General features: G+C 50.9%; 1 protein-coding gene across 8 annotated transcripts in view; it reads left to right on the top strand.

Moving 5' to 3' along the window:
* Window positions 1-6,785, top strand: part of LOC111138853 (Fc receptor like 5) — a 32,289-nt gene extending 25,504 nt beyond the window's left edge. For 5 of the 8 annotated variants that reach the window (XM_022490771.1, XM_022490770.1, XM_022490764.1 and 2 more), the window contains 6 exons: window positions 2,234-2,512; window positions 2,943-3,059; window positions 3,679-3,706; window positions 4,633-4,715; window positions 4,883-4,948; window positions 6,568-6,785. In XM_022490771.1, coding sequence (XP_022346479.1) covers window positions 2,234-2,512; window positions 2,943-3,059; window positions 3,679-3,706; window positions 4,633-4,715; window positions 4,883-4,948; window positions 6,568-6,722 — 728 coding nt within the window. In that variant the 3' untranslated portion in view covers window positions 6,723-6,785. The remainder of the gene's footprint in view (window positions 1-2,233; window positions 2,513-2,942; window positions 3,060-3,678; window positions 3,707-4,632; window positions 4,716-4,882; window positions 4,949-6,567) is intronic. The other 3 variants (XM_022490765.1, XM_022490769.1, XM_022490767.1) reach the window with 3 other exon arrangements.
* The last annotated feature ends 19,035 nt before the right edge of the window (window positions 6,786-25,820 follow it).

The following is a 25,820-nucleotide window of genomic DNA, read 5'->3' as shown; positions in this document are numbered from 1 at the left end:
CACCATCACCACCACCATCACCACCATCACCACCACCATCACCACCATCACCACCACCATCACCATCATCACCACCACCATCACCATCATCACCACCACCATCACCACCATCACCACCATCACCATCATCATCACCATCACCATCATCATCACCATCACCACCACCACCACCGTCACCATCATCATCATCATCATCTCTGAGTCCTTACTTGTACTAGGCCCTGTGCTTAGTATTTAGCGTGTAATATCTCATTTCATCTCAAACCAGTGAAACCACTTTTATCCCCAATTTGCAGGAGAGGAAAGAGAGGCTTAGAGGTAGAAAATAGCCAGTTTACATGTAGCTGGCAATGGGAAAGCCAGGTTGAAGAATGGGTCTACCCAGGTCTTCACCTGAGTCTGCATTGTGACATTCCTTTATGGCTGTGTTTTCGCACAACTTTTGAGTTTTTATTGTATTTTATTTTTGTATTACGTTCAGTTAGCCAGCATATAGTACCTCATTAGTTTCTGATGATTCAGTGATTCATTAGTTGTATATAAGACCCAGTGCTCATTACAACACATGCCCACCTTAATATCCATCACCTGGCTACCCCATACCCCTCCCCTCTGAAACCCTCAGTTTGGGTCCCACAGTCCAGAGTCTCTCATGGTTTGTCTCCCTCTCTGAATTCTCCCCTTCAGATTTCCCTCCCTTCCCCCATCATCCTATGTGCTATTTCTTATGTTCCACGTATGAGTGAAACCACATGATAAGTGTCTTCTCCACTTGACTTACTTCACTTAGCGTAATTCCTTCCAGTTCCAACCATGTCAATGCAAATGGTGGGTGTTCAACTTTCGAGTTTTTAGCAATTATCCTGAAGGAAGACATAAATCTTCATGATAAGTAAATGAAAGCCACAAAAGGGACAATATGAAAAGTGAAGGTCTCAACCTCCCTGCAGGAACAAACACACTTTCACGTCCACATACTTCCAAGATATAACCATTGTTAATGTTTCACGGGGAAGAAAAGGAGAGAGTCTCACGGGTATTTTTCTTTTTTCTTTTTTCTTTTTTACTTAAATTTAATTTAGTTAACATATGTAGTATTAATTTCAGAGACAGAGTTTAGTGATTCGCCAGTCGCATACAACATCATATGCCCCCTTTAACGCCCAGTTGCCCCATCCCCCCACACCTCCCTCCACCCCAGCAACCTCCTTATTCCCTAGAGTTAAGAGTCTCTCACGGTTTGTCTCCCTCTCTGTTTTCATCTTATTTTTTCTTCCCTCCCCCCGTGTTCACTGTTTTGTTTCTTAAATTCCACATAGGAGTGAAATCATATGGTATTTGTTTTTCTCTGACTGACTTATTTCTTTTAGCATAATACCTTCTCGAAGTCCTAGCCTCAGCAGTCAGACAATTCAAAGAAATAAAAGGCATCCAGACTGGCAAAGAAGAAGCCAAACTTCCACTCTCCGCAAATGACATACAGTCTATGTAGAAAACCCCAAATAGTCCACCCCTAAGTTGCTAAACTCGTGGGTATTTTTCTAGAAATATTCAAATATATTATAAACATAGAGATATAACATTTTTTCACAGAGGTAGAATCAGGTTATATGTAATTCTACAACCTGCATTTTCACATAAAAGAATACATCTTCGATGTCTTTTGTATTTCATTACTCACTTAACAAGGTTGTCTCTAGTTTTTAGCTATTATAAGAATTCTACCACAGAAATCCTTGCACAAATGCCTTTGCCTAACTCACGTCAGTATCCCTAAAGGAAGCAGTCTTACAGGTAGATTTGTGGGGTCAAATGTGATGTGCGTTCTAAATCAGCAATTTTTGCCATGCGAGAAAGTGTCTCAAATCCACAGTCCCTCCAGAGCGTGGTGAGATCTGTTTGTCCACAGGCCCAAGAGTATTATCTGTCTCTTCAGGTTTTGCCCTTCTGATGGGTGTGTTTATTGTATGTATTTAATTAGGAATAGAAACAATCATCTCTTCATCTATTTATTGACTGCTTGATGTTTTCAGCAATTCACACCTTCCCACACTTTTCTGCTGGGTATTTTTGTGCGTCTGTCGATGAAGGTCATTAGCTTTGTCTGTCATAGGAGTTTCCGTCTAGAGATTGAATCCAAGGTTGAAGTCTGACTTCTGCCACGTGTTATAATTTCTGCTCGTTTATGAACATGTTAGAAATAGGAACTTGTATTCACTTTTGTCTCCCTCAGTCCCAGCGTCCCGCCCTGTCCTCACCCTCAGGGCGCCAGGGACCCGGGCCACGGTGGGGGACATGGTGGAGCTTCGCTGTGAGGCCCAGAGCGGCTCTCCCCCAATCCTGTACCAGTTTTACCTCGAAGATGTCATCCTGGGGAGCAGCTCGGCCCCCTCTGGAGGAGGAGTGTCCTTCAACCTCTCTCTGACCGCAGAACATTCTGGAAACTACTCCTGTGAGGCCGACAACGGCCTGGGGGCCCAGCGCAGCGAGGAGGTGTCACTCCGCGTCACAGGTGGGTTTCCTGTGCCCAGGCCGCAGATGTGGACAGCTGTCTCCTCCAAGGATGTTCTGATAATCCTCATCGTGCGTGAGCTGGGCACAGTTTCTCAGGGACAGGGACACAAAGCTGAGAGTTCTCCATGTGGTCCTCTTCTGAAGCGTTTCTGAAGGGACAGTGCTTGAGTGGGAGCAGAGCCAAGGAGGATCCCTGATCTGATGCTCACCGCTGGGCCCCGCCCAGCCCGGCCCTCCAGCCCGGCCTCAGCTGCAGACATGAGCTCCCTCCCCGGGAGCAGAGCCATTTCCCAGGAGGCTGCCTAGCCTCCCAGTCCTGGTGCCTGGATTCTTCCTCCCTCCCAGGCCCGGGCATCAGCTCCAGGGGTCAGAGCAGTGCGAGACCACGAGCCTCTCCCTCCAGCTCACATGCGGGATCTCCCCTCCAGGGCTGACAGGGAGCAGAAGTGGCCCTGTTGCCACAGGCGTGGCTGGGGGCCTGCTCAGCGTGGCGGGCCTCGTGGTCATGGCTCTGCTGTTGTACTGCTGTCTCCCCAGGAGAGCAGGTGGGTTATCTTCGCTTGAGTCCCTGCCCTCCCCGCCCCCTCCCCTCAGGCTCCTGCTGCTTTTGTAAGCACCCCTGAGCTCTCAGCACCTCCTCCCCCTGCGCAGTCCCGGTGCCCACCTTCCCCGCCCACTTCCCCAGAATTCATCTTTACAAACAGAGTTGCCCAAACAGCCCTAGTGCACAGAAGATGCCTCCGTGAGACAGACTTTATCCAGCATCACAAACCTCAGCATGTCTCCCTCTGGACCCTTACGAGCCCCCAGGGAATGGGAGGAAGAGGAGAAAGACCGAGAAATGGGAGTGAGAAAGAAACTCAGTGGGACCTGATGACCTGCTGGTTCTTTCATGGGTAGTATTTCCGCGGCTGGTCGGACCTGTTTCCCACTGCAGCTACGCAGCATTGCTCTCGACAAAATCCTCTTCCGTGGTGTAACAGTGCCCCACTGCGAGCCAGGGCCAGCAATCTTGCCCCATCTGCCACCTCCCTTGGGCATAGCAGAGCCGGGTCCTCCCAGTCCCGCTGACCCACGACAGGTTCTCCTGACCCTCCGAGCACCTGTGTCCCTTGGAAAGGCCCCCTTCTCCTGGCCCCAGTGACCCTCTGTTTTCCTTTGCAGGAGGAAGGCCAGCCTCTGACCCCTCCAGGTATGTCCCAGACTATGTTGTGTGTGGTTCATGAGATGCCCACAGGGGATAAAAATGAACCAGGTCTGGTCACTGCTGGGTTGTGCGACACGTTGTGTGATAGGTAGGTTGTGTGACCTTCATGTTACTGTTTCCCTGGGCATATGTTAAGGCAATTGCCAGGACGGTCTCACCACCACCTTAGCCATATACGCCTTCTTGCATCAAGAGGTACTGAATAAAATTTAGTGACATACTTCTCTACCCCTGTTGCCTTGGTGGTCTGCGTGACCACTACAAGACTGAATCCATCTGTGTCCTAAGCGAGTCTCAGCTTGGTCAGCGTGCAAAGCTCTGGCCATGACCAACCTAATACCTGCTCTGGGGACATCCTAAGAGATGGAGTCACATGACCGGCCACCCAGGGGCACTGCCTGTGAAGAAGGGGCTGCCATCTTGGATCTCAGAGGCTAACCTTGGGAGCCCTGCCACGGCTCACAATCCATCTCTGGGCAAGCCCATGGCCCCAGCATCCAAACCATGCAGAGTTCCTCTGGGCCCTGATCATGACTGACTTCTCTGAGATCCTGGTCTCTCTAAGAGTTGGAATCCTGGCTTTTGTCCTTCATAGTCACGTGGTCTTGGGCAAGTCACTTCGCCTCTTGGAACCATCCCCTCCTCCATCTATAAAAGAGGATAATGGCAGAATCAGCTTCATAGTTTTATAAACATTAGCACAGTGCCTGCTACGTACCAGGTGCCCACGAAGTCTGGAAACATCGTGATCTGTAACGTGATCGCTTCCCACAGCAGACCATCGGCTGTGGGCTCGGTTCTGCGTCCAGGCTTGGCGGCCACCCGGCGGTAGAGAGACCTGGCAGCGGGGACTGGTGGCCACAGCTGCTCCGTCAGGGCTGCTGGGAGACGTGGCTGTTTCTGTCTCGCAGGAGCCTTTCGCACTCGGAGCCCCAAGAGCCCACCTACTACAATGTTCCAGGCTGGATGGAGTTGCAGCCGGTGTACGGCAATGGTGAGGACCAACGGTGCCCACCTGGGCAGGGACCCCAGGGTTGGTCCAGGCAGGGGTGAGGCAGGCGGGGACCACGGGGCTGTGTGGAGGACAAGCTCCGGCTGGGGAATAGCTTGGACAAGAGGCAAGGACCTTGTAGCTCTCTCAAACTGCACTTTCTCTCTCAGTCAACCCTAAAGCAGGAGACGTGGTGTACTCGGAAGTGCGGATTCAGGAGGGGAACGGACATGCAGGTAAGACCCGCGACTCTTGACTTCAAAGGTGTGGGCGGCGAGCAGAGTGGCCTCCAGCCCTTCTGCAGGTCTGGGCCAATGGGACACAGAGACACCCTCACGCGGGGTCGCTACCCGCCTGCCCTGCTGGGGTCCCTGGCCCCACCGTGCAGGCCACGCTCTCCATCCCCCACTCACGGCCTCATGAGACACCTGCCTTGTTAGGGCTGTGGCATTCCCTACTGTCATAGAACACGGGCTAGCCTTCCCATCCTCCCTCCATCAGCTTCTGTGGCTGCCATGACGAGTGTCACCCACACATTATCTTACTGTGTTGGGGCCCCAGTACCCCGGCCTCACATCGAGGGTCTGCCCTGGCTGCGCTCCTTTCTGGAGGTTCCGGAGGCAGAAGCACTTTCTTGCCCTTTCCATCTTCTCAAGGACACCCCTCCCCCCAGCTCAGGGCCCCTTCCTCCGTCTTCAAAGTGGGCGGTGCTGTGCTGTGTCCCTCTGATCATTTGTCCAAATCGGGTCTCCCTCTGAGCACAGCTGGGAAAGTTCTTCCCGAAATCTCACCTGGAGAACCCAGGATAATCTCTCATTGCAAAGTGCTTACCTTAATCGCATCTGCAAAGTCCCCTGTGAAGTCACCCAGTCACGGGTTCCAGGGACTAGGACATGGATGTCTCGGGGCCAGACTCTGCCTCCCACCCTAACCCACAGGGTTGAGAAAGCAGAATTGGAGATGCCATCCCAGCCGCTCAAGGATGACTCAGCGCTGGGGGGCTGGCTCTGCCTGTCCTCTCCGGTGGGTGATCAGCCAGGAACGGCCCCAGCCTGGCTCCCTCCTGCACAAGGAAGACAGGCCCAGGGGCAGACTCCCTTCCACTGCCCTGTGAGGAGTGCTGTGTGATTTTAGCCATTCTGCTTCCCTCTCTGGTTTCCCAGTCCTCTTGTATAAAGTAAAATGAACTGTGTTTGTGCTCATGCTCCGTTCAGCGGCTCACCTGTCACACACAGGAGCTCACTCTCGCTCACAGCCTCCTTTGAAGTGGGTCATAAATGAGGGACCTAAGGCCAAGGACCTTGAGTGACTTCCTGAAGTCGCAAAGCCTGGATGGTCCCGCCAGGCCAGCAGGAGAGAACCGCTTGCCGGATGCCCCGTCCATTCCATTAGGACAGTGTGTAAAAGAATCACAATACCTAGCATCCCACCGACATGTGTTAAGGTCCTCTGCGCCCAGTACAGTTCCAGGTGCTGTAAATAAATGCGGTCCGTGGGCTTCTGTGTTCATTCATAGTGGGCGGGACCGTACCCGGCACACGAGGGTACGCGAGAGGAGTCTGAGCTCCAAGCATTAGCAAGAGAAGAGGTGGATTCCTGCTCTCAGGAGAGGAGGAGAGGCTGGGCTCTGCTGGAGACAGGGCCCTGGCGGTACAGGAATGCTGCCGTCTGGGCGGGGAGGGGACCCAGGTTGGGTCGGGGACATTGGGGGTGTGGGGCCGGGCAAGAGGGCTGGGCCATCTTGGCCAGCTGAGTGCTGCTTTTTTTTTTTTCCTCTAATCCTATTTTGATTATATTAAGATTCATCAGGACAAACCAAATGTGTATATTCTCAAATAAGCTTTTCTTCCCACAGCAGCTTCGAACTCTGCATTCGGGCTCCTCCGGACCTACCTGCCCTCCCGTGGCCCGGCCACCAGCCAGCAGCCTTCCAGACCCCAGCACTCCTCGGTCATCTACTCGCAGGTGAAGGTGGCATCGCCCCCAGTCTCCACAGCTCTTCGAAGCTGAGTCCACACACCCTTCCCTGCACCCCAAGCCGTCCTGGGGTGGGGATGTGCAAGTGGGAAGGTCTGCACGGCCCCAGGCCCCATCCTGTGGCCTCTGCTGTCATGTGACTAGAGCACGGGCCCCGCAGGACGTCGCTGTTTCCCAAGTGACAGCCCAGAGCTCATGGGTTTTTGTGCAGTGACATGTGGCCTCCATCCAAGGCCATCGTGTCCCCTGGTTTCCTCCGTAGGCTTCAGCCACAGGTCCCTGTTCCGAGTCCCACTCCCACACACACCCCGAGCTCTCCTCAGTGGGACCTGCTCCTAGACCTCGTCTGCAGACACCTGCCCCCCCACAGACACCTGCCCCCCCACAGACACCTGCCCTCTGTGGACACCTGCCATCCCCACAGTCACCTATCCCCCTCTGCGGACACCTGCCCTCCTCCAAGACACCTGCCCCTCACGGTGGCTTTCCTCGCAGGCGGGGTGCAGACCTCCTCACCATGGGGCTATACTCCGTGCCCCGGCTCCTCAGACAGTAAGGTCAGCCCCTGACACCAGGACAGCTCCTCCCTGCACCGGGGCCGACACCCCTGCCCGAGCCAGTGGGTTCACAGCCCCTTCCCATGTGCCCCCTGGTGTGGGCACAGGGACATCCTCTCACCTGTCACCGGGAGGAGACACGCACTCCAAGTGTGGGCTGTTCTGACAGAGCCAGCTCCAAAGGTCATGAGGACAGAGAAAGGCAGGCAGGGCCGGAGACAAGGGAGGCGGGACAGCTTGCTGGGAGCCGTGATCAGATTCCAGGTCAAGAAGAAGACACAGGAGAAACTTTGGAGACAGGGAAAATAGAATGTGAACTATATAGTATTGATACTATTGAATCAATAATCTGGTATTACTTTAAGAATATTTTTGAAAATATTTGAAATACCTTGAAGTGATTCAGTAAAAGGTTTTAAACGTGTGTGTGTGTGTTAGTGCGTATTTCTATGTGTGTGTGTGGTGGGGGTTGTTCCAGGATTCTCCCTCTGCGCAGCCGCCTGGGAGCACTCCCGGGCAGGGAGGTTTGGTCCCTGCACACTCCGACGTGGGTCAGAAGTGTGACCACGTCAGAGCCCACTCCAGGCCACGCCACCCCTGATCCCGAGAGCCCCTCTCCTCCCCGTTACCCTCCCCAGATGACGTCGTCTGAGCTCTCCGGCCGTCTTTCAGGGCTCCCGCTAGCTTGCCAGCCACCGCGTGCCTCGGAGACTCCTAAGACTATGAAGTTCTGTCCGGGAGGCACAGCTCTGTGGCTATAACCGTGGACTACTGGGTGGGGGGATGTAGGACTTGGGTGCACAGTAGAAAAACCCCAAGCTGACCACCACACAGCAGGTGAGGAGGCGGTCTGAAGACAGGCAGGGCCTCTGCGAAGACTGTGTGCGGAGAACAAGTCGTGCGGACGACAGACAAGTTGGAACTTAAAGACCCTGAGCTGGCCTTCGTCCCAGAAGACGTGGTAGAGACCTCTGGATACTGCTGTGTCCCTGGGCTGGTGCCAGGCCTGGGAGAAGAGTAAGCAGGAGCAAGCTCCATGGGGGGAGGGGCGCCTCCTGCTCCCTGGGCCACTGCTGGAGACCAGCGGCTTTGCCAGGTGCCAGCAGCAGGAGAAGCAGGCTGTTCCTGGACACAGCAGCCCCAGGCCTCATGGGAGTGAGCACTCCCCCTGGAGAGCCCACACGGCATCACCTCGGGAGAAAACGCGCCGATGGGCAGGTGAGGCACGAAGGCCGGGCCGGGCTGTCTGAGGCGGGTGGAGGCAGGGAAGCAGAGGAGGCCGCGTGGGATCCGGCAGGGCCAGCGGGCAGGGAAGCCTTTGCATCAGGCGAGAGGGTGGAGCTCCGATTCCTGAGATCTGCCGGGTCCCAGCCTCGTGCCCCCCAGCCAGCTGCCTAACCCGAGGGCAGCTTCGTGCCCTCACCTGCAGGTTGGAGTAAGGACAGCACCTACCCCAAGCCGTTGCGGTGAAGACTAAGGTTTAAACATTTAAACCATGGTTTCTCAGTTCGGTAGTTTCCCATAAAGCTACGCCCACCCTGACCACAGCAGCCAGCAAGCCTCCGCCTGGGCTCTGACCCCAGCAGAGTGAAAAACACCATTTACACCACACCTGTGCGTGGGTGCTTTTAGCGGTTTGATGACAGTCTCCAAAGCTGGAAACAACGCAAATACCCCCAAATTGGCAAACAAATCAATCTAATGGACAAAGGCCATACAACGGACTCCCACCCGGTGCTGAAGAGAAAGAAGGGCTCCTGGTCTCTGTGACTGCAGTGTCCCCCACAGGGACAGCTCACTGGCTGTGGCTGGGGCGTCAGGAGGGCGGGCCTGAGGGCTCCCCACGAAGGGGACAGGGGAGCTCTTGGCGACGATGGAATGTTTTGTCTTGACTGTGCTTCTGGCGGTTACATGAGCGCGTGTATTTGCCGGGACTCAGACTACGCCCTAAAAAGATGCACATGTCTCGGTGAAGCTTACGGGGACCCCTTGCCCTTGCCGTGCCCCTGCTGGGTCCTCCTCCCCCGGAGCTTTGCAGGGCTCGTCCCTGCACTGTGTTCAAGTCTCTGTCCAGAAGGCACTTCCGGAGAGAGCCTAGCTCCAGCCCTGTGCCCCGTGCCGCCCAGCGCAGCAGTCCTCATGTCACCGCTCACTGCCCCTTCACACGACTTCCAGGCTCTTCATGGTCTTATCGCTGTGCGACCTCCCAACACGGCGGCTCGTTTCCTCATCCTCTCCTCCCGCTACGGCGTGGAGACCCCTTGGGTAATGCGTAGACCGTGCTCGGCGGGGTCTCGTCACGTATGCTGTGAATGACGAAGGAGTAAAGCTTACAGCGGAGCCAGGAGCAGGGACAGAAGTCCTTAAGCCGTGCCTCCACCACCATCATGCGAGTCTGTCACCCATCCTGCTGGGGATGACGCCAGGCCACACTCGCCTTTACGAAAATGACACATGTCCCCAGCAGTGACCTAAGCAGGTCTCTCTACTCTTACAGCGGAAGGACCGCACACATCGCAAGGGCTCAGCCAAAGCCAGGTCGTGTTGTTCTGAGTGTCCAGGCTAGGAAACCCCGGGAAGGACAGGGCAGGTGCGGGGCAGGCCAGCATGCTGCTGTGACCAACTCCCTATGATGGGGGCCCGTCCTGGCCACTGAGAGCTCAGCCCAGCCAAGGGGACAGGGTGCGGGGGGTCCCGGGGGTCCCTGATTGTTTGTTGTCCCGCCTGGTGGTAGCCCAGAAGCCCCAGAGCTCTTTCTGTCCAGGCTCGGCCTCCGTGCATGCCCTGCGCCACACACGCTGGGGACGCCTCCAGTGACAGATAAGAACTCTGGTCCCAGAAAGCTGACAGCCTGCCCTTCAGGCAGCTTTGGTCCCAGGCTGGGAGGGGGAGGCGGGGTATCTGTGATGGGAGACAGAGGGTGGGATCCAGCACTCCGACTCGCCCCAGGGTCACCCAGGGCGCCTGTGTGGACACCCCGAGACTTGAGGTCAAAACACGTAATACTCTGGGATCTACTGCTTCACATATCTTCTGGTTTATTGTCTGTGGTTAAGGTCGTATGTCGAGACCGTAAGGTCGTATGTTGAGAAATGCTGAGAAAATCATGGGGGAGCCAAATGGCGGTGACCCCGGAGGCCCAGGAGAAGGCCCCGCCAATTCCCCCAGGTCTTTTGGGATGAAGCCAGAGCCCCGTCCCCGCAGCCTGCTGGCAGCCGCGGGTTCCCTTCACCTGTCACCTAGCAGAGGCGCGGGCAGCTGGTCAAACGTTACCACAGGTGTGTCTGTGAGGACGTTTCCAGAAGGAATCAGCGCCTGGGTCAGGAGACTGTGTAACAATCCCCTCCACAGGGCAGGTGGCATCTGCCGATGGGTTGAGGCCCCAATAGAACAAAATGGTGGAGGAAAGGCAGATCCACCCCCTGCCCGAGCGGGCCGTCCGCCTTCTCCCCGGGGGACGGCAGCTTCTCGGGTCCTCTCCCACCGTCCAGCGGGTGCGGCTACGGGACTCCTTGCTCATGCCGGGAAAGATCCTGGTGTCCACTGTCCTCTTCCAACAAAACAAACATTCTAAGGGATTTCTGCATTTTTTATGAACACCTGAACCCAGCATAGTGCTTTTGTTGTGGTAATTCCTGTCTTTCACACCTGAACTCTCTCTCTCCAGCAGTGGACAAGTACACCCAGGGCCTGGCCACAACCTCCCCTCCCCGTCCTCCCTCGGTCCCATAGGCAGTTCCCCGGGCCCGGCTGTCTGTGAGGTTTTAGAGAAAACTCTCAGCTGCCTGTAACCTCAACTACACCTGAAGTTCTCGAATTTTGTCACCTGCTGATTTCGTGCCCCTTGTCTGTATCCCCTGATCAAAACCCAGTAAAATCCCAAAAGAGGCCCAGAAATAGGTAAGCACAGGGGAGCTAGGTCCAAGGTCAGGGTCCAGGGAGGAGGAACCCCATCTTTAAGCGGCTCATGAAAGCTTCCTTTAGGGAGAGGAGAGTAAGCCAGACCGTGTGGGGAAGGCTGGCGGGACCACCAGACACTCTGCAGACTCTCCGTCCACCCTGGGGCTGGCGCCACACTCATGAGGTCACCAGCTTCAGAAGGAAAGGGCTCTCCAGTTTCTGTCCCTCACACAAGGCCCCTGAGAGCTAGTAACCCTGCGTGGTGGGGACGGATTGCACTGGCCGCCAGCACCAGGACGCAGAGACACAACAGGGGCAAGGCTCACGTGGCCCACAGCAGGAGGCAGGTGGCGGCCGCATGGCCAGTGTGTGAGGCAGGCCATCAGGGTCCCAGAGGCAAGCTCTGTCACCAGCAAGGTTTTCTAGAAAGGCCAGCAACACTAAGCACACAACGGAGCCCCAGAGCAAGAATTTTCTCGCAACAAGTGCTGAATGAGAGGCATCTTGACAAAAATGCACGCCAAGCAAATACGTAACAGTTGAAACTGCCCATTTCAAAGCCTGGCTCTGGGTCACTGAGCCCCTGACAGACGCAGACAGTGCCCCTCTCACAGGCACCTGTCACCCCGGGCCCTCATCAACCCTCCCACCGCTGCCTGTCTTGGAGAGAGGCCACTTGCAAAAGACAAACCAAAAACTGAAACGAAAGCACTAAGACCTACTCATCAAATCCTGCCACGTGGGCTTGGAGACGGCCAGCGCCACAGCCCCGGGCACTGCTGGGGTGGGCGGGGGGGACGCCAGCTCGGACCCTCTAGGGCCCATTGTGGGTGAGCCTCTCAGGGAAAGGTAATGACCATTTTCCCAAAGGCAACGTCACCCTTTTGATACTGTATGTCACAGTTTCTGAAGTCTCACAGGCTCCCCACTTGGAGGCAGAAGACTTTCACGGTGTATTTCTAGAGTAATTCTACATTTTATTCTTGGCGAAAAGCTGTTCTCACAGGACTGCTGACCTAGGTAATACAGTGAGTTGTCTCAAACCAAAAACCCTGAAGACAAATGACAGGACGTGGCCTCAGCCTGACAAATGAATTTGGGGATGCTTCAGTCCATGGAGAACGAATTCCTTCTGTCCCCACAGCCAGACTGCTGCTCCGGTCTGGCCAGCTACACATCATTGCAGAAGAGCCCTTGGGAACGAGATAGAGAGGTGGGAAGAGGATGGACTGGGCCATGGTATCATGTATCAGCATCTGTGGGACATCAGTTCACCTCGGCACATGGGGAGGTTGCTGCTGTCCCAGCAGGTGCACAATCTACCCCCCTGGGCTGTTCCCCTCCATCTGTGAGCACTCAGCGGGGAAGGAGGGGTGTAACAGGACTGAGCAACAGGGACTCACTGTCAAAGCCCAGAGAGAGAGCCATTGGGTAGGGTGGAGGCAGGAGGCTCTGCGTGCCTCACCTGGCCTCTCCCTGGTCCTCAGGACAACCGTCCATGTGGTGACAAGCTTGCCCCCGCTGTGCCCCCCACGGAGAAGCTGGGTCCAGAGCCCTTCAGAGGGAATATGCATGGTTTCCTTCCAGCTAGGGGAAAGAGGGGAACAGAGTTCAGGAGGCAGCATCCCCTCTTGGAGTTTTGTCAGTTTTGTCAGTCATGATGGTGGAAAGGGGACGTGGTTGTAACAGGTTAGAGTTCCCTTAAAGCAAGGCACACATCCATTTCCTTACCTCATGCCCAGGCTGAAGATGAGGAAGGCTGCCAGAGTGTGAGTAGAATTTCCAGATGTGTAGCCAGAGTGCTCTCGCCCCCTGACATCACTGGACATTGCCTACCCATGGGAGACCCCAAGCCCCGTTCACCCTAGGGCCAGCTTCTGTGGCAGCTGGGAGCCTGGGCCCGTCCCTGCCCCTGCCTCACAGGCACCCTGAGAATCTGCTCGGGTGCTGGTTAAACACTTCTGGTGGCAGGGCACTTATTACCTAAAACATCAGACCAGAGTGTCCAGCCAAGCTGTCTGCATTGAGAGACCCCTATAATCCTTAGCAGTGCCTTCCTGGAAACGTCCCCTAAAAGGCACACGATGCCCACTTCTCTCTGTATAATTGCTGGCAGCTGGAGAGCCACAGTGTGGCACAGGGGAGACGAGGGACTGCTGACTCCATCCCAAGAGGGCTGACTGTATCCCGGAGAAGAGGAAGGTTTCCAGGGACCACTCGGTGGGGCTGCAGTTCCACCTCGTGCCACTGGGTGTCGCTGACGGTCCGGGCACAGACGGCAGCGCCGGGCTCTCAGGTGCTCTCTAAACTCCCCCGCCCACCAGGAACTCAGTTTTGAGTTATAATAACTTTACTGCCACATTACTCAAAGGTGTGCAAATACAAAATTCGTACACTTATACTTCTCGAATAACAAGAAAAGTTTAAAGTATAAAATTGGAAACAGCAACACAATTCAAGCCAATGTTAATTTGATGCGGTGCATGATGTCCTCCTGCTGGAAGACGGTGATTCAGAATTTAAAGGGACTCACGGGCATTCATGTTTTCTGGTCCACTGGTTACATTACTATAAACATCATCAACTATAAGTCATTTTTTAAATGTAGAGTTGACTCATTTTAAACCGTCTACTCGTTCTACAATGACCCACTAAATCCGAGAACGCAAGCTCACACTAACCCAGTTCATTCCTTTACATGCCCTCGCCGTACAGATTCACTAAAATGCTGATTATCTTCGTGGTATTCTTCAGAGAGAGCGATATAAGTACTGTTAATGCCTTCCTCATGCTCTGCAGCCAATGAGATCTGTTCAGACCTTGGCGAGCAGGAACTACCAGGTCCCTGCCTGCTCCCCCTCGAGGTGTGGCCCTACTGCTTTGCCCCTCTCATGGCAGCCCTTGTGGTCTCAGGGCCCCACCACAGACACCTCCACCAGCCTTCGAGTTAGAGACCACTGACCTCAGAACCGTGACCCGCTGCAGCTGGTGTCGCCTGTGAGGCCAAGCATCTGGGTTCCCCTCCCAGCTGGGCTCAGCTCAGCTCTGCAGCCTCAGCTCTGGGCCTCCTGGTGCAGGGTCTGAAAGGGGCCTTTACAGAAGACCACTGAATGCTGGACAACAACTGGGAAGCTGGGGTTTCAGGAGGACACCTCTGTCCCCTAGCCTCTGAAGTTAAGGTAGGAGAGGTGCCCCATCAGCTCACCTGAGCAACCAGTTCCTTCCCGTGGTGCTACTGTACATGACAAGACATGTGAGGGTGTGGGTGGGCATTTGCTGAGAACGATTCCCAAATAGCCCACTGTGGCTTCAACATTCCTGCCACTGCCCTGCCGCGGCTGGTGCTCTGCCCAGACGCCAATAAGCATCCCAAGCGTGGGGAATTCTTGATTCTAAATGACACAACTCTTAGCCCTATGGAAGCTTGGATACCCTGCTAAGATTTTGCTCTGGTAAAAAATGAAGAAGTAAATTGTGTAACTTCTGCAAAGCTCTTCATCCTCACCCAACAATTTCTCCCAAAAAGGTTTGCAAAAACCCGTGTTTGCCAGCACGTTGTTTTCTCCAGGCTCTGCTCCTAGAGATAATACCAATGGTGCCAGTACCCCAGGACCATGCAAAAATGAAAGTACAGACACATATCCAAGGGGCACTGCTGTCACCGTGGGACAGAGCCAGCTCATAAGGCCAGGCCACTGGCCTCAGATGCAGGTGTTCCTAGCAAATTCAGAGCAAATCCACAGAGAGTAAACGTGCGTTGTTTCCCATCTAAACCCACCTGTTACAACAACTGAGTGGCCACACAGACATCCACATCTGGCCCCACTACATGGTCCTAAAAGGAAGATTCCAACTGAGAGGGGAGGCACAGTTTCACTCAATATCCGAAGGCAAACAGCAGACCAGACTGTCCCCAAGAAGTAAAAATCCTCAATGAGTCTAATACAGAGATGTAGGAAAGGTTTCTTCCCCCCCCTCTGGGAAACACAAGAAAATCTTGTTTATGCTTAAAATTGGTGACTTCTACTGTATGTATTTCACATCTCAATAAAAAGGTCACCCATGAGAAATGAACGCTGCTCTCCCCTGCCTCAGCGCCCTTCCCATGCCCTTCCCTCTGCCAGCTCCGCAGAGCTGGATTGGCCTCCGGAGCCTCTGCTTGGTGGTGGGACCATTTGCTCTTCGTAATGAAGGACCGGTGCTTCTGTTTCTTTAATCCATGGGTCTCTCTTCAGACGGACGCTCCGTGAGCAGCTGTCAGCTCATCACTGGATGAGTTCCAGTCCTTCCACTTAGCAGGGGATGGCTCGCTTCTGGGTCAGTCCCCACCACAGTCTGATGGTCCTGGAGCTCGGGGCTTCTAAGCCCATCTCAGGGACCCACAAGTTCTGTTTGCCTTGAAGGACATGTATGTTCACACATTTATGTGAATGTGCACCGTGAGGCAGCCACCATCACAATCAAGATGGAGAACACTTCCATCACTCCCAGAAGGGTGCCTTTTTCAGTCAATCCCCTTCCCTCTGTCTCTGCCTGGATTCGGGCAACATGGGTCTGCTTTTTGACACTATAATCTAGTCTTGTCTAGAAATTTATGTAAATGGAGTGACCCGGTCTGACTCCTTCCACTGAGCGCAGTGCCACAGAAAGCCCACCCCCCCCCACGCTTCTGGGTGTGTTCGTGGCTCAGTAACACTGCACCACAGCGAGCTTATCCATTCACCACGGACAGACCTTTGGGTTGGTTCCTGATCCGGGCTGTTACAAAAACAGACACGAGGAATACGCGTGTCCTTGTGTGGGCACGTTTGCTCGGGGCTGGGACGAGGGTGAGGCAAGGAGAGCATTGGGGACAGAATTTAAGGAGGCGTCCACTCTCGGGGCACTGCAAGAGCAGCTCTGGGGGGTGAATCTCCCTCCCTGGGCACATCTTGTCTCATACAGTCTCACCCTCAGCGTTTATCTCTTCAGGAATGGGACTGTGACGTCCACAACCGAGTGGGATGCTGGGTCATACGGTCAATGGACATTTAAAATTATACAAGGGGTGCCTGGGTGGCTCAGTGGGTTAAAGCCTCTGCCTTTGGCTCAGGTCATGATCTCAGGGTCCTGGGATCGAGCCCCACATCGGGCTCTCTGCTCAGCGGGGAGCCTGCTTCCTCCTCTCTCTCTGCCTGCCTCTCTGCCTACTTGTGATCTCTGTCTGTCAACTAAATAAATAAAAATCTCTTAAAAAATTTAAAAAAATTATACGAAACTGCCCGACCAGTCCCCAGGATGCACACACCACTTCTAGAACCTTCTACAACGCATGGGAATTCTGGTGGCTGCACCTGCTCACCGACACATGGGGCTGTTCCAGTCTTCCCGTGCTGACCCTCATAGGTCTGTGCAGCTGCATCTCACTGGGACCTTGATCCACGTTTCCCCAGTGATTCCTGACGCTAAGCGCTTTTCCACATTTCAAGTAACTTGTCCACCCCTCAGCTGAAGTGTCCGCTCACATCATTTGCTCACTTTTGAGAGTCTAGTCCTCCTACCGCATCTTATTTGGAGAGTTCTCCATAGGTTCTCCAAAGAAGTCATGCATCAGATCCATGTTTTGCAAATATTTTCTCTGGCTCTGCATCCTCCCTTATGATGTCCTTTCTTGGTTTGAGTAAGTCATGTTCTAGTCAGAGTTTCCTGGGAGTTTAATTCATAGTGTTGAGTTTTGTCAGATGCTTTTTCTGGGTTTATTGAGATGATTAAAGGTAATACAGGGAGCTACACTACATGATTTTGAGGGCTCAGTCAACCCTGCCGTCCCGGCATGATCCCACTTGCTCAGAATCCAGTATTCATTTAATATATTGCAGAACCCAATTTGCTGATATTTTGGTGAGGAAGTTTGGGTCTGTGTTCATGAGGAATACTGGTTAGTTACCTTATTTTCTTGTTTTATCTTTGTTTGGTATCTAAATCATGTTAGCCTGATACAATGAGTTAGAAAGTGCTTTCTCGTCTATTTTCTCAAGGCATTTTTGTAGAATTGGTGGTTATTTCTGCTTTTTGTGTTGAGTGGACTTCACCAAGGAAGCCATGTAGGCCTAAAATTTTCTTTGTGTGAAGATTTTTAATCGTAGACTTAACTTCTTTAACAGATATAGGGCTACTCAAATGATCTATTTCTTCCTCTGTAAGCTTTGCTCATTCGTGTCTTTCAAGGAACTTGTCTATATCACCAACATCATCAAATTTATTGATAAGAGTTGTTTGTGATATCTCCTTATTGTTTCTTTGATGTGTGTTGTAACTGTAGCCATGTTCTCTCTCTTCTGATGTTGATAATTTGTGTCCTCTCTTCATTTTTTCCTTGTTGTTTAGCTGGATGTTTAATGTTTTTTATTATATTTTTAAAGATCAGTACTTGATTTGGTGGATTTTTCCTCCACTGTTTTTCTCTGCTTTGTATTTCATTGACTTGAGTTCTTTTCTGTATCATTTTCTTTATTCTGCTTACTTTGGATCTACTTTGCTCTTTTCTAACCTGTTTTTCTAACCTACTTTTCTAACCTGTTAAGTTGGAATCTTAGATGATGAAACTTTCTTACTCTCTTAAATCAGCAGGTAACACTTGACTCTTTCAGCTACATCCCCAAATTTTTAATATTAAAATTAAGATTTAATTGTTGTGTCTTTATTGTTACATACTTCGAAAATATTTTTTAACTTCCTCAGTGATTTCTTCTTTGACCCCATAGGTCATCAAAGTTTGTTGTCTAATTTCCAGTTATTTGGGGACTTTTAAAAAGATGTTTTGCATTTTTGACTTCTAACTTAATTACGTTGTGGTCAAAAAATATTTCTGTGATGTTTAAGTGTTTCAAAACCTATTGCAGTTTGTTTTATGGCTGAGAATATGGTCTATCTTGATGAGCATTTTATATGTGCCCTTGGAAGGTCATGTACTCTGTCACAGTTGGATGTCATATTCTGTAAATGTCAATTAAGTCAAAGACATCGGCACGCCAATCAGATCACCTATATTCTTCCTGACTTTTTAGTGTCTAATTGTGCTATTCGTTTCTGGAAAAGACGCATCAGAGTTTTCAAAATAGTGCTATTTTTTGCTTTAAACAATCATGACTTTTTTAAAAATTCAGAGGAAAGAAACCAAAATTAGGTATAGTCTTTTGTATGTATTTACATTTTTACCATTTCCAGTGTCTTCAGTTTTTCCTGCTGATCTGAGCTTTCCTCTTGAGTCATCTCCCCTCAGACTGCTGGAGTCTCTGGAATTAACGTGTGAAGATATGCTGGAATCAAATTTCCCCCTTCTTGTTTATCTGAAAATGTCTTTAGCCTTTTGTTTTTGAAGGAGTTCTTGCAAATTTTTTAGATTTCAAATGACATTTTTTTCCCTTCAGTACTTCGTATAATCATTCCAATGTCTTTATGTGTGTATAATTTCTGATGAAAAGTCAGCCGTTATCACTGATCCCTCGTAGGCACCACGTAATTTTCCTGTGGCTGCTGGCCACAGCTCTCTCCTCTGGTTTTGAGCAGTTCAACTATAATGTGACAAAGGGCCATCTTCTTGGAGCTTCCTGGATTTGAAAATTAACGTTTTCCATCAAATTTTGGACAAGTTTGAATCTTTTTTTTTATTTCTTCAAATATGTTTGCTGCCTTCTTGTCCCTCCTTTTCTGGTATTCCAATCACACATATGTGATTTATTCATACTGTGCCATAGGTCCTTGAAGCTCTGTTCAGTTTTATTCAGTGTTCATTCTCACTTTCATTTAAGAGGAGCAGTCTCTATTGGTCTATCTTTTAGTTAATGAATTCTGTCTTTTGTTGTACCTAATATGCTTATAAACAAATCAAAAAATATTTTTAATTTCAGTTATTGTACTTTTGAATTCCAGAATTTCCACCTTAATTCTTTTTTTACAATTTATATTTTTCCATTGAGAAATTCTGTGTGTTCATTCACTGATAGCATATTTTCCTTCCATTCTTTGAATACATTTGTATTTCATTTAAAATTTTTGTCTGCTAAATCAAACATCTGAGCCCCTTTGAAATTTTATAGATTGTGTTTTTTCACTGAATGTGTATCACATTTACTGTTTTTTTGCACGTACTTCTGGGAAAAAAAGTCTAGTCATTGTAAATAATGTATCGTAGCACTTTTGGATTCTGTCATGTTCTTCTGAAGGTGATTGCTCTTCTAATAGGCAGTTAATTTGCTTAACTTGAGACTGGACATGTTGTTACCCATGCAGTATACAGCTGCCCAATATCTGCTCTTATGACTTCTCACTGTTGCTTTTTTAGCCTAGAAGACTTGGTGAGTCTACAAAATGGGCAGCCAGTCAGGATTCGAGCAGAGATGGCTCCGCCCTCTCTGTGGTTTTCTTATGTTTAGATATCCCCCTATTTTTGCCAGTGTCTCTGCCAGATTTAGACTCTGTTCTTTAACATTTCAAGCCTGTCTAGCTTCAGCTTTTTACCATCAAGCTGCACACCATTAGGGAATAAATTCAGTAAACAAAACAAATAAGCAAACAAAAAAGACACCTCACAGTTCTGGTTCTTCATGGCTGTCTATCCATAGTATGTCTATCTCTGCTGTATACCGGTTTGTTTGTTTTTTCCAAGGTCCCTACGGTCTCCTTCTCATGTGTATACTTGAGCTGCGAACCAAGAGTTTTAGAGACTTTATTTTCTGCATTTGGATCTCAATCCCTCTAGATTCTTACATGTCAAATTTTTCCTTTAAATTTGGAAACCCTGAACTCTGGCCTCTGGTACCTTTGGCTGGCAAGACTGTGCTATCTTTCGAAGTTTTGTTCCATAATCAGAGCTGGGGAAAAGGTGGCAAGGGGGAGGGACAGGCAGTGCCATTAGCTACAGTCTTCCCTTCCAATCTTTCACAACTGCCCAGCCAAAGTTCCGGTCAGGGGCTCTGAAAAGGCAGAAACACAGAGAATCCAGGTAAATCTGCTGCCAAAACATAAGGGGTCTCCCCTGCTCTTCCTCCTGCTGCTGCCCCTGATGCCCCTGCCCTCTGCTGAGTGACCTTGTGAAGTGGTAACCTCCTCTCCTCACCCCAGTTTGGAGCTTTCTGTGTGCTCTGTTCTCAAAGCTGAGCTGAGTAGGAGCAGGAGAGGAGCTTCTGATACCTGTGACTGCTGAGCAACCTGTCCTTTCTCCCAAAGTGGAACCTTCTGGAAAATTAAGTTCTGGACTAGATGGGCCCCTTTTTGGATAGATTCAGCTTAAGTTTGGATCTGTAGGGAACTAGCTGTAACACATCAGTCATTACTTAATCTTCCGACCTTCAGTTTTCTCCTAATATCCTATAATAACGTCTGCCTATTTAGAACAGTGTTAAAGCTTAAATGGAAGAAAAGCAATCAGCCTAGAGTCTGGCACATGGCAATGTTCAAGAAATATGATCTCCTACTACAATTATGTTGGAGATAAGGTTGGATGCATTGGACTATGAAGCACTGTCTTACATCAAACCCAGGCACCGTCCTGGTTGGGGAGGCTAGATTGGACAATCTACATAACCTGCCACAGCTTCAGTTTTTCTGAAAATACAAACGACGTTGCCCACCTTATACAAGGTGCAAGGACAAAATGACACAATACATACAAAACACTTAAAATGGGGCTTGATACATAACGAGACCTAATAAATGTTACCTATTGTTAATGTTAGTCCTCCCAATACTCTGCAAGGCTTTATCATCCCATATTGTTGCTGAGGAAACAAAGATCTAAAAATTGAGAAACTAGTCCCAGGCCACCCAGCCAGTCACTGGTGAGCCAGGACTTCCATGAAGAACAAACACACTTGTCCACACCGCCTTCCTCAGCTGCAGGAGGACACGCAGCTATCTGGTTCCACAGCTGTCTGTGCCTACAGGATAATACTTCCTACAGTGGGACCTGCCCTGCAGTGACTCCCGCCAGGGCAACTGCCCTGTCTTACTCCTCCCTCAAGAACCAGCACCTGAGGTCAGCCCGGCCCTGGAAGGTGCAATTGACCTGAAATGAAACATGGTGCCCGGGTTGGAGCTCCAGAGGACGTAGGGCTTCCTGTAACCTGTGTCCCGGGTGTCAGAGAAGAGAGGCAAAGATGACTCCACTCTGGGTACCAAGTCTGGACCAGCAGGAGGGAGACGGGGCTGAAGGCACAGAAGGGAAGTTGGGAGAAGCTACTGGCTTGGGTCAGAGAGGACTGGCTTGTGACCTGGCCTCGAGGTCCCTGCCCTGGACTTGCTCCTACAGGAGAGACCTGAGACACACCCAGGAGACCACAGTACTTAGGTCACATGCACAGCCCCCTGTCAACACCCAGGAAAGGAAAGGGAGTCTGGTCACTATAAGGATGAGGAGCTCCGGATGGGGGGGGAGGGTCTGTTTGGAGAGCTTCCTGGTGAAGGAGGGGGAGGGAGAGGCTCAGCTTTGGCCAGGAGGGGCAGCTGGCTGCCAAGGCAGAGGAGAGAATCATGGAATGATAGTCTTTGAAGAAAGAAGAGGCTTCGCCTGAGGCTGGGATGCTGGGCCTGGTCCCCTCGCCTGTCCACGGGAGTTGCTGGAGGAAGAGACCATCACAGCTGTCTTGAGGGGGCCCAGAACCCGATCTCCAGGGAAACAGGACAAGAATAACCATTGTAGTGCACCCTTCCAGCTCAGCCGCCTTCTCTCCCTGTGGGGGCTTTGCTTTCTGCCTTGAGGACACCCCGCACTCCCACGGCCTCCACCCTCCATCCTCCAACTCTGTACCGGGCAGATGTGGGGAGGAGGGACCTCCAGCTCCCAGCGAGGGGCGCCGGCTGGCCCTGCCAGCTGTCCACGCCCTCACCTTGGCCCATCGTCACAATCCCTTCCTCCTCTCTCTTCCCCCGGGGTTGGCAGGGCCAGCTCCGGCCCGACAGACAAGTCAGGCATCCCTGCCTGTGTCCCAGCCCCCACCGCCCCCCCCCCCCCGCCCTGACCCCCTCCCCCCCGCCGGCTGGGGGCCGTATCACCCCGATGTGTAGGAAGGGAAAGCCTGGATGAGGCCCCCTCCCCCCCCCCCTCCGGGCTGCGGGCCCGGGGCTTCCCCCCGATTCCCCTAGGCTGCCCTCCGCCCTCCCACCCCCCCCACCCAGTGCACCTCAGCTCCACCCTCTTCCCCCACCCCCTTTGCCATCAGGGAGGCACAGCAGCTCCCTGGTCCAGTCCAGGCCAGCTGTGAGTCCCTGGGGGACAAGGGCAGTTCTGTCTCTGGGATTTCCCCAGCCTGCACCAGTAGGAAGTCTGCATGGAGAGAGAAACCTTATTCTTGGTTTCAGGCCAAAGTTCAGACCAGGAGCCTGTTGCCCTGGTCAGGTGGGGACTCCCAGTGACCTCTACTCTTCAGGTCCGGGGGGTGAGGCCTCAGGAGCCCAGAGGTGTGGGGCAGGAGAGAGTGCTGGAGAGCATGGGACCCCATGCTGACCCGTGCCCCATCCCCCGTCCTGTCTGACCCTGCCCTCAACTGTCCAGCAGGGGGTTGGGGGCTCTATGGGCTGTCTCTCCTCTTCCAGCATGCTCCAGGAGCCAGGTGTGTGCTTCAGGTGGGTGTGGCCAGAGCCCAGAGTATAAACAAGATCTGTGTGGCAGCACCACCCTCCCCACCCTCAAGGGAACCCCTGTGTCCCTAGAGCAGAGCAGGTGGGCGGGCATACTCCACTCGGGTCTCATCCTGAGGCACCCAGGATTTAGGGGCATGAAAGGAGGGTACTGGCAGCTGGACCAGTTTCACCTGGTCCCCTGAATTTAGCTGGATATCTACCAAACCATTCTGAACACCCATGAAATCAGCCTGAGACGTAAGAGTATATATCTGGATCTCCACAAGGAGAAAAGTGACTGCTTTTTGCAAGGGAGGACATGCGGAGTCATGAATCTGCACAGAGATATTGGAAAATAAACAGAAGGGGGGAGGGAGCCTCCATAAGTGGGATCCCAGAAAGGGATATAACACAGGAGCGCACTCTCAGAACCCTCAGAAATCTGCTCTAGGAGGGACAATCTTCTCTGAAAGGGGCTCTGGAGAAGAAAAAGCAGGATTCTAGGTAGAGCACTGTGGTCTCAGGATACGAGGGACCACAGAGCAAAAGGAGGTTTCCAAAGTGGTAGAAAGCCCAAGCAGTGGAGCCAGGAAACAGGTTATGGTCAGTGAGCCCAGGAAGGGACTCTCAGCTTGGATCTCCTTAGACCACGAACTGGGCCAGTTGATAACTGCTCTTTCCTTGAATTGACTGAAAAAAATCTGGAAACTGTGCCCCAAAAAGGGCAAAAACTTGCCATGTCAGCAAACCAGAAAGGGCTTTAAGGAAGCGCCCAGACATGATCCAGGAGCTGTGGGTGCATGGGAGCCAGTAGCTGCTCAAGGCTTGAGAATCACAAAGGGCAGCAGCACCCCCGGGCCCCTGGGACTGCCCCTGAGAGAGTTGCTGTGGACACACACCACGGGAGGCTGCAGTTTTCAGCAGTGCGTGCAGAAGTGGAGACTGTATGTCCTGGAGGGTTAATTAAAAGGCAGACTTTGAATTTTCTGCTCTGTGCCAGAGGTTTCGCTGCAGCCTCTTTTGCTCTGATCCTCTGAAGAGGAGAGGAAAGCATCTAGGAAACAAAAACCACACAGAAGACCAGTTTCCACTGAGCCCAGACAGGGGGTGGGGCAACTCCTCACACACAAGGCTACCTGAGAAACCGCATGCAGGCCCCTCCCCAGAAGACAGGCTAGAAGAAGAGCTGGACGACGATCCTATGGACACTGTAAGACTGTAAAACCCCAATGCCAGGGGAAAATTATATACTGAGCTCCAGGTGTGGCCTCACAACTTGTTCATTTTTCAGATAAAATTTTCCTTTTCTTTTTGTTCTTGTTCTTATGCTTTTTCTCCTTTTTTTCCTTTTTACCTTCTCATTTCAACTAGATGTTTATTATATCAACTTATGTTTTGTACTAGCTTTTTAACTTGTATTTTTTCACTGCTATATTTTTATACATAATTTTGGGATGTAGTGTCCTCTAACACACAGACCAAAATATACCCAGGAACAACGAAACACCCTGGTTTGCCCACACTGAGAGATTATAGCCTCACTTTTACTCCCCCCCTTTTTTTAATTTTTAAAATTTTATTCTTGTGTTTCATTTTGGCTTTGGGTTTTTTGGGGGGGGTTGTTTGTTTGTTTGTTTTGGTGGTGGCTTCTGAGCACTCGGGATTTTGCTAGGGTACATCTTGTTTGGGTTGTGGTTGATATTTTGGACTCTGCTTATTCACTCAACCAACCCTCAACAGAATGACTAGGAGTAAGAGCGCTCAACAAAGAAAAGAAACAGAGCACTCGGGATTTTGCTAGGGTGCATCTTGCTTGGGTTGTGGTTGATATTTTGGACTCTGCTTATTCACTCAACCAAGCCTCAACAGAATGACTAGGAGTAAGAGCGCTCAACAAAGAAAAGAAACAGAGACAACGTCCTCTGCCACAGAACTAATGGATATGAATATAAGCAAGATGTCAGAGATAGAATTCAGAACAGCAATCATAATCAAGCTAGGCTTGATAAAACATTAATGACAGTACAGAATCTTTAAGGGCAGAAATTAGATCTAATCAGGCCAAATTTAAAAAACGCTGTGAATGAGATGCAGTCTACACTGGATACTTTAACATCCAGGGTAAAGGAGGCAGAAAAGAGAATTAGTGATCTAGAAGATAAGCTGATTGGTAGGAAGGAAGTCAAGGAAAACAGACATAGGCTACTAGTAGCACATGAGAAAAGGATTGGAGAGATTAATGATACCATGAAATATTCCAATATCAGAATTATTGGGATCCTTGAGGAGCTAGAGAGAGAGAGTTAGAAGGTATATTACAGCAAAGCATAGCCCAGAACTTCCCTAATCTGGGGAATGAGTATTTGAATCCATGAGGCAGTGAGGACACCTCCCAAATTAATAAAAATACATCAACACCCAAGCATATAACAATGAAGTTTGCAAATTTTATAGCCAAATGAGGTATCCTGAGAATTGCCAAGGAGAGGAAGTTCCTTAAGGAAGTTCCTTACATATAGAGGGAGGAATATCAGAATAACATCAGACCTGTCCACAGAAACCTGCCAAACTGTCAAGATATATTCAGGGTGTTAAATGAAAAGAACATGCAGCCAAGAATACTTTATCCAGCAAGGCTTTCATTCAGAATGGATAGAGAGATAAAGAGCTTTCAGAATGGGCAGAAACTGGAAGAATATGCAACCACTAAGCCAGTCCTGCAAGAAATATTAAGGGGAATTCTGCAAGTGAAGAGAGAACCCAAGAGTCACATAGATCAGAAAGGAACAAAGAAAATCTATAGAAGCAAGAACTTTATAGGCAACACAATGGCACTAAATCCGTATCTTTCAATAGTTACTCTGAATGTAAATCAGCTGAATGCTCCCATGAAAAGACACAGGGTTTCAGACTGGATTAAAAAAAAAAAAAAAAAAAAAAAAACAGGAACTATCCATATGCTATCTACAAGAGACTCATTTTGAATCTAAAGACACCTCCAGATTGAAAGTGAGGGGATGGAGAACAATTTTCCACACTAATAGACCTCAAAAGAAAGCTGGGGTTACAATCCGCA

The sequence above is a fragment of the Enhydra lutris genome, unplaced genomic scaffold (genome assembly GCF_002288905.1).
Source record: "Enhydra lutris kenyoni isolate GAN:26980312 unplaced genomic scaffold, ASM228890v2 scaffoldscaffold94, whole genome shotgun sequence".
Taxonomy (NCBI): Eukaryota; Metazoa; Chordata; class Mammalia; order Carnivora; family Mustelidae; genus Enhydra; species Enhydra lutris.
Note: the sequence above shows the minus strand (reverse complement) of the source record. Positions and strands in the feature narration are given on the sequence as shown.